Source organism: Apium graveolens, unplaced genomic scaffold (assembly GCF_009905375.1).
Source record: "Apium graveolens cultivar Ventura unplaced genomic scaffold, ASM990537v1 ctg90, whole genome shotgun sequence".
NCBI classification, from domain to species: domain Eukaryota; kingdom Viridiplantae; phylum Streptophyta; class Magnoliopsida; order Apiales; family Apiaceae; genus Apium; species Apium graveolens.
Window position 1 is genome coordinate 85,771 of NW_027421651.1, and position 9,363 is coordinate 95,133.

Genomic DNA, 9,363 nt, shown 5'->3' on the forward strand with positions numbered 1-9,363 from the left:
AGCCTTCTACCCCATATGGCTGTCCAACCCCGTGCTTGTCAAGAAACCAAATGGAAAATGGAGGACATGTGTGGACTTCACCGACTTGAACAAAGCTTGCCGTAAGGATAGTTTTCCTCTTCCTCGAATCGATTAGCTGGTTGATTCCACAACTGGGCACACACTACTTAGCTTTATGGATGCTTATTCGGGATATAACCAAATTCCAATGTATAGGCCAGATCATGAGCACACCTCCTTTATTACTGATCGGGGCCTCTATTGTTATATCAGGATGCCCTTGGGGCTCCTTAATACTGGGGCAACCTATCAAAGGTTGGTGAACAAGATGTTCAAACATCAGTTGAGGAAAACCATGGAGGCCTATATAGATAATATGCTTGTGAAGTTAAAGGAAGCAAAGGATCATGTCTGCCACCTATCATAAATGCCTAAGGGAGTACAGGATGAAGCTCAACCCCCATAAATGTGTGTTCGGGATCGAATCGAGGAACTTTTTGGGATTTATTGTCAACCATAGAGGCATTAAGGCCAACCCCTCCAAGATACAAGCCCTACTTGAGATGAGATCCCCACGATGGGTGAAGGATGTCCAAAGCATAATGGGGTGAGCGGCCACCTTAAACCGCTTCATCTCAAAGTCCTCCGACAAATGCTAGGAGTTCTTCAAAGAAATTAAAGGAGTGGGGAGGAATTTTGAGTGGACAGAGAAGTGTGAGGAAGCCTTTCAGAACATAAAGAAGCATCTCAGCAGTCCTCCAATGTTGTCCAACCTAAAGGCAGGTGAAACTCTGGTCCCATACTTGGCCATCTCTGACTTTGCAGTCAGTTTTGTATTGGTCGAAGAGGAGGATGGTATCCAGCTCCCAGTATACTATATGAGTAAAAGGCTAGCCGACGTGGAGACTCGATACACAAGTCTCGAAAAATTAGCATATGCTCTGATCCTGGCCTCCCGAAAGCTCCGGCCCTATTTTCAGGCGCGCAGGATAGAAGTACGAATCTCCTATCCCCTCAGGCAAGTAATGCACAAACCAGAGTATTCTGGTCAAATGCTGAAGTGGACGTTTGAGCTCGGCCAGTTTGAGGTGGATTATAAGCCAAGGACCGCAATCAAAGGCCAAGCCCTAGCCGATTTTGTCCTGGAATTTCCTCCGCATCAAGAAGTGGAGCAGGGAGCCCTTGTTGTCATGCCTAGTGCGGAAGAGGTCGGACTAGAAAGCCAAAATAGTGCCCTATGGTGGAGCCTATTTATGGATGGAGCCTCTAACGGAGATGGGGCAGGAGCTGGAATTGAGCTAATCAGCCCAGAAGCCCACAAGATCAGATGCGCAACCCACCTGGCCTTCCACGCAACTAACAATGATGCTGAGTATGAGGCCCTAATCAACGGTCTCAAGCTAGCTCTGGAATTGAAGGTGGAGAATTTGAATGTGTTCAACGACTCAATGATCGTGGTCTATCAGATAAACGGGGGATACCAAGCTAAGGGGCCAAGAACAGAGCTTTACCTGAAGAGTGTGTAGAGGATAATTACAAGGTTCAACGAGGTCAGGCTGGAACTGATTCCGTACGGGCAGAATGAAGGCGCAGACGAGTTGACTAAGCTTGGATCGCGCTATGAGGCCACTCTGTTAGGGGTCGTGCCCCTCGATATATAGAGGCAGTCTAGTATGCTCACACACGAAGTGGGCAGCATTGGAAGCGACCTCGGCCGCACGTGGATGACACCTATATTAGCCTACATAAAGGAAGGATCACTCCCAGATGAAAAGAACGAGGCAAGAAGAATAAAGTACAAGGCAGCCCACTTTTTGATATATGATGGGGTCCTATATAGAAGAGGGTTCAGCGTGACTCTCCTCAAGTGCATAGATGGGGACGAATGAAATTATATCCCGAGGGAGGTGCATGAGGGCATTTGTGGCAATCACTCGGGGGTAGCTCCCTAGCTCTGAAAATCCTTCGTCAGGGTTACTATTGGCCAACGCTAAAAAAAGATGCCTTTGAATTTTCTCAAGCTTGTGATAAGTGTCAGCGATATGCCAATTATTACAACAGCCCCGTGGCTCTTCTCACATCCCTCATGAGCCCTTGGACCTTTTCTGTGTGAGGGATTGATCTGATTGGAGAACTCCCGAAGGCCAAGAGGGGTGTCAAGTATGCAGTTGTTGCGGTGGATTACTTCACTAAATGGGTAGAGGCCGAGCCTTTGGCCACCATCACGGAAAAGAAGCTCAAGGAATTTGTGAATAGAACTATTGTATTCCGTTATGGTATCCCTTACAAGTTGGTATCTGATAATGGGAAACAGTTCGATAGCAAGGAGATGCGGGAGTTCTGTGAGTAGCTGGGAATTCAGAAGAGTTTTAGTGCAGTTTGCCACCCCCAAAGCAATAGGCAGACGGAGGTTGTTAATAAAATCATTAAGCACACCTTGAAGGCAAAGCTTGAGGAGAGGAAATGGACATGGCCAGAGGAGCTCGCACAGGTTTTGTGGTCTTACAATACGACCCTTCAGACTACATCTGGAGTGACCCCTCTCTTGGTGTATGGGTGTGAAGCCATGGTGCCCGTTGAAGTAGGGGAAGAATCTTTTCGAAGGGATAACTATAACTCAGAGGCGAATGAGGCGAATGAGGTCAACCATCGACTCTACTTGGACATGATTAAAGAGACTCGGGAAGATGCTCAGATCAGGATAATAGCATATCAACAGAGGACAGCAAGGCACTATAACAGTAAGGTTTGAGCTCGGACTTTTAAGGTGGTGATCCACAGAGTCTTTGGGGCAAATTAGGAAGGCCCCTACAAGATAAAATCGGTGCTTTAGGAAGGAACCTACCACCTCAATGATATACAGGACAAGTTGATCCTGAGAGCCTGGAATACGGAACACCTCCGCAAGTATTATCAGTAATATTATTCTTCTCAGACTTAGTATCATCTTAAAATATTCCAAAGTCTCGGGGGGGGGGGGGGTAGTGCCATATAGGTTCCTTCCTGAGACCATAAGCATGTAATCTTTTCACTTTCCATTATCTATGAATGAATGATTGATATTTATTTGTGCCTTGATATTTTAACACATGTTAATAGATTAAAATACCAGCATGGGAGCCCATCCTTGGGAGACCATGTGAGGAAAAAATAGCTGCTTTATTAAGATGTTAAAATGATAAGTCAGGCCGGGCCCCGGCCCGCTTTGCAATAAGTCTATAAACCGAGCTGGGCCTCAGCCTGCTTGGAAAAAAAGTGGGCACTGAAACAGATTAAAGATGAAGATAAAACTATGAAATTAGAAAGAGGTTCCTACAAGCTCACCTAGAGGCATGCCATGTAAGTTTAAAACTGACTTAAAAGTTAGGGATAGCCGCGATGCGAGCCCGTATCCTTGGCTCGCGCTCCCTTTGTTAAAACTCATAGTTTCAGCCCACTTCTAGAAAAACAAACCAACCATACACGGCCAGATAAAAATAAAAGGCCAGTAGGGATGCGAGTTTGTCTTCCTTAAGCGTATCATGGGTATATTCTACTTATTTTAAAGTTAAAAAAGGAATATGAGCTCGATGGTGCGAGCCGAGGAGCCCAACCCTCTTCCAAATAAAGTCACTGGCCATACACGGCCAGGGTCGTGATAACCCTAGACCAGTAGTGGCAGGAGTTCATCTCTGACAAAGGAAGAAGAAGGCGAGCAAACCTGATTTTAATTATATAGATCGCATTATGCAAAGAGAGGACACATGAACGAGATGCGAGCCCACGGGCCCGACTCGCTAATGAAAATATACATGCAACAATTGTAAGTTAGCAGTGATGTGAGCCTATTTTACTTAAAACTATCATTGATTTTTCCTTTTAAATAACGATGCGAGCTGGTGGGATCGGCTCGCTGTCAAGGTGTGACGTCCGCCATACGCGGCCAGGGTTAAGATAGCCCTTGGTCAATAGGGGCACAGTAAGTATACACAAAATAAAGGAAGTTAATAAGGAAAATCAGTCGACACGATAAAAGTAAATGCGGGCACAAAAGACTTGACAATTTATACAAACAAGTTATAAATAAGTTGAGCCCAAAGGCAAGAAATTTCAAATACATACGCGAGGCGATGAGGGTTCCCGCTTACACGTTCAAAAGTCTATCTTCAAATTAAATTAAACTAAGGCTTGTCAGCCTCTGCCTCCTTTCAAGCTTGCTCATCAGCTATCTGAGCATCCCTCTCCATCTCCAGCTTCAGCTTCTCAGCATGCCTAGCTGTACCAGCGGCCAGAGCACCCAATCAAAGTCGATAACCTCACTGATAAAAATTTTCATGAAGTTCCTAGCCCCCAGGTTCCTGGCATCCGCGAGGCCGGCCTCACGGCCCGCGGTCAAGGCAGAAACTGACCCCTCTAGCTTGAGCACCTTCTCCTCGAGGGCCTATTTCTCCTTCTTCCACTCATCCACATCCAGGTCATGAGCCTCCTTCTGGTCCCTTAGCGCCTTCTCATGGGCAGAGGACAGATCAAGCATCTTCTAGTTGTAATTGTTCACAAGCTTGACTTTATCCTTCCCATGCTTGTTGATCTTGCTCTGAAGGGACTTTACCTTGGAGTCGAGCTTTATGTTGGCCTGGATGATGGCTCGTATTTCTCGAGCCCTAGACAGCTGGAGGTAGTACACCTCAGCCACAACCCTAGTCAGCGCATCATTGTTGGCCTCAAAAGAAAAAGAACTCCAATTCTTAACATCCTGGTCGCTAATATGAGCCTGAGCGAGCCGGCCAAATCTGTTCATGACCGCGTTAGCAGAGGAAGAAGTGAGGAGAGGGGCATCAGATGGAGCAGCCTTTTTCGGGTCAGGCTTGCCGGTTTTTCTCTCATTGGGGCTTCGGTGTAATAACCCCAATTTTTGGAAATTTTTTGAAACCCATATGAATAGTGTTTTTGCTGAATAAGAAAACTTTTCATGCCACACTATGTAGGGGTTCTTTTTTTGGATATTCTAAGATTTTATTGGTACTCTATGTGATATATAAGTGTATGTAAAGATCGTCAGAATCCAAATTTGAACCTTTAGATTTTTCCCAGAAATCCACTAGATACGGAAAGAATTAAGTATAAGGTAACAGGATAAAAAGGATTTAAATTCAAGGATTTTAATAGAGGATCATAAAAAGGAATATAATGTATTGAGAAAGGTTAAGGGAACCTAAGTAATAAGATCCCGGGTATGATCCCTCAAACGATAAACGAAAACGAAAGTTAACCGAACCATATAAAAGATCAGCGGTCATTAGGCAAACAATTAGGAAGTTAATCAAAGAGATTAGAGGGGATGATGTCATCCAACCAATGAGAAGAGGACAAAGAGGGGAGGATGACATCATGAGCATGACATAAGCATGACATAGGGAGGAAGGAGGTGTGGTTGAATTAGAACCACACAAAGTTCAAGGCTAAAAAGGTAATTAACCAAAACAAAAACAAAACTACATCCACCAAGCCAAAACAAATCATTTTCATCAAAACAAAAATTCTATTTCTCATCACCAAGAACATTGCTCTCAGCTTTTTACATTTTCAAAGGGAAAATTTTTCAAAATCCAAGATTCAAGCTTCCGAAATTGGTAAGATAATTCCCTAGTATTCCTTATGCATAGTTATGGCTATATTATGAGTTTAAGCAACCAATTCATTCTCTATCTTCTCCAAGAAATCAATGAAGAAGACAATGAATAGTGATTTCAAGGTTTTTAACTTGAATTTTCTTGTTTTTCCTTTAAGATCCAAGCATTCCTAAGACTCATCAAGGCTTCCTAAGGCTTCCTAGCTACTCACACCACTTCAAGGAAGGTATATCATCTCCAAACCCTAGCTTTACTTTGTATATTAGGATGATTTTGGTTGTTATGATATTAGAGTAGCTTAATGATGGTTGGTTTAGAGTTAAGTTGGAATGGTGGTGAATGAATTGTTGAAATCTTATGATTTGGTTAAAGAATGTAGTATAGTCTAAATTCAAGTTTTAGGATTAAGTAAATTGATTATAATGAGTTAATTTGGGGCTGATGTAGTGTGTTATGGATGGGCTTTAGTTGTAAGAATGGATTGGGGTTGAATTGTGGTGGATTTGGAATGGTATAAAATTGGGAAATCGCGTAAACATAGCCGTCTTAATGTCCGATTTACTTTAGACTGCTTTTGTTCATAACATTAGGACCCGAGAACACCCTGCTAGATTTTGACCATTGCAATGTTTAGATAGTTCATGTTACGAGCTTCGTTTTGATATGTGGTTCGTTTGATTCCGATGTACGGTTTAGGAGAAACGGCTGTTTTAAGTAACGACGTTTCGCGAACGAACAATTACCCCTCGCCTTACTTTGAAACATAGGTTAAAGACCTTAAAGGGTTAATTAATGTATGAAACAATTATGTTAAGTGTGTTAGGCAGTTGGTAAGACACTCACGAAGGAATCGCCTTAAAACTCGTAATGGTTAAATTATTAAAAATGGTGGAGCCGAGGGTACTCGAGTGACTTGAGAGAATCAGTAAGCGTAAAACGAGCGTTAGAGTCTGAGTTGGTTAGAGTATAGATTTACAAGTGACTTTGGTTTAATTCCAACTTACTTGTTGTTTATAGGTTACCAGACTCGTCCCGAGCCATTCGTAACCCCCAGTCGCTCAGGCAAGGTTTCTATCCGTTATACTGTTGTTGTGATGTATACACTTGTATACGCATTATCTTGTGATAGATGCATGTTGGTTAATTAGCAAATTTTGCGATATATTGAAGCATGCTGATATGGTATATATATGCATGCCTGTTTCGTATTCTTGCCATATATATCTGTTGGTTCAGTTGATAATACATATGCTAGAGAATAGCGATAATTTGCATATACCCTTAGTATAGGGACCCAAAGGTGAAAACATTTTCTAAAACCGGGAGTCGAGGATCCCGAGTTGATTTTATATATATATATATATATATATTTATATATATATGGTTATAGTTTTCAAAACTATTAATCGAATAAGGTTTATTCGATAACTTTATATTATTTAATGAATATTATTTCGAATATTCATTCGAGGGCTTATGACTCAGCTTATTTATTTATTGAATATTATTTCGAATATTCATTCGAGGGCTTATGACTCAGATTATTTATTTATTGAATATTATTTCGAATATTAATTCGAGGGCTTATGACTCAGCTTATTTTATTTATTGAATATTATTTGAATATTCATTTGAGGATCTATGACTCCGATTATTTGCTGAGATATATTCTTTATTTTATTAAGAAATAAGGTGTCGATAATCAAACTCACTTTTGATTATTCAAATAAAGATAGTACCTTCGTATAAGTATATCTTTGGTTATTTAATATTCATTTCAAGTATAAGTTTTACAACTTCTACTTCAATTATTTTTATAAAGATTATTTTTTATGGGAATATTATTTAAATAATAATATTCAGATATTTTCTAATATATTTGGGACTGATTTATTTTACTAAATCAGCATCACTCCGAACATTCTTAAAAATGTTTCGCGAACCTTCAAAATGATTTTTAAAAGTTAGAGTGGATCCCAAAACTCATTTTTTTATATTTAAGATCCTTCTTTCGAAGGGGATTTAAATACTCGCTCAAAACCTGAGGGATCCGGCTCTGTGGTGTGTTTTATATTCACAACAAGGTTGTTGTCTTGATAAAAGAGTTTTTGATTACTTACCCAATACTCGGGAAGTAAAATTCTTGGAACAAGTTAATCCATTAACAGGCATCGCCTGGGAAATATCGGTGAGTTTTCCTTTCCAACTAGATACGACTTCTTGGTGGAGTCGTATCAACAAGTTTCTACTTGAGGAAAGTGGGGACGAGCTTTACGTTTCAGAGTCATGGATTTCATCTGAACTAGGAGTGGCGTAAGTGGTCGAGTAGCGCCGGCCCAGCCTTATTATATTGGCCCAAATGGCCTGGAAGTTCCGCTAAGGTGGTCTATTCCTTAGGAGTTCAGTGTTCGGTTGACAAGTAAAATTCGACAGGTTCTCCTACTACATGTAGAAAATGGTGAGGTTGCACTACTACGACTGATCATCGTAAGTGGTCTTCCTGGCGCGGCAAACTCCCGTAATGAGTTCATCATCCAATTGGATATTTCTGCAACACTACCCAGAGCACTTCGATAGAAAGGCTACGGTTGGGCGATTGTTGAGTGTTGGCAGGGTCAAGTTTTTAAAATGATGTTTGCATCAAATGAAGTATCTCATAACTTCATTTTATTTTGATGATATTTTAAAATTGAATATATTCAAGTATTATCTTGTAGTCTCATCTATGTGATGAACTTTTGAAACTAATTATAACTTGAACGGTGGTAGTTCAAGTAGTATTTGGAAAAGATATAAGTATATTGGAGTATCTTGTAACTTCATCTTTTAAACTTATATCTAGTAAATGATTATCTTATGCATGACAAAGATTTTCAGAAAAACGTTGAGACAAGGTTAGATATATGAGATCACCTTGCAACGATATTTTTATACAGTTATACACTGGAACTCTGTGTGTATTATGCATGGAAGAGGACTTCCAATATTTTGAAAAGTATATATGTATATATATATACTGAATATTTTGCGGCTTCATCACATTAAGTTATCAACTTGGTTCATTTCTTTTGACCAAGACTTTCATGAGTACTATGAGAAGGTTCATATATTGTTAATCATTATACATATTATTTTGGTGGGCTTGCTGCTCACCCTTGCTTTCTTCTTTCATCACACAACAACAGATAGAAAAGATGAACAGGACCAAGCTCCCGATTCGCAAGCGATTAGGAAACGTTCCGCAGTTTCCTATAGGCGTTGATGTCGCTGTAGCTGAGGTAGGAACTACCAATAGGCTAGGCTTTCAACTTTTGATGTACCAGACTTATGTATCATTATCAATTGTAATAATGGCAAAGAAATGTAAATTTATTCAGAAACCCGTTTAAGGTGTATCGGCATATAATTGTGGAATAAAACGACTTGTGATTATTTTTGGATATTCATCTCTGAGACTATAACTTGTGGTGTGTGTGTTTATTGTGGGGTCACAGTACAAAGTAGTTGATTATTTATTAAGATTGGGTGTTATTAAGGGAAATGGAACTCGTGACAACCCGGATCCCCGACCCCGGATTTGGGGGTGTTACAGAAGTGGTATTAGAGCTAAGCGTTATAAACCTCAGAGATGATGTGACGTAAAAATAATAAGTTCACTAAGATAATAAGAACTCTTGCCAAGTTCATAGTCGGACTACCTAACGTAGTACTGACAGTTAAAACCCTTATGGGAACCCCTATAAATATCGTGATA

At 40.6% G+C, this 9,363-nt stretch overlaps 1 protein-coding gene across 1 annotated transcript; it reads left to right on the plus strand.

Moving 5' to 3' along the window:
* Window positions 1–761: 761 nt before the first annotated feature.
* On the plus strand, window positions 762–2,752 carry LOC141705524 (uncharacterized). Its single transcript, XM_074508439.1, has 3 exons — window positions 762–1,518; window positions 2,115–2,293; window positions 2,444–2,752. Exons 1-3 carry the CDS (start codon window positions 762–764, stop codon window positions 2,750–2,752), a joined length of 1,245 nt encoding a protein of 414 aa, XP_074364540.1.
* The last annotated feature ends 6,611 nt before the right edge of the window (window positions 2,753–9,363 follow it).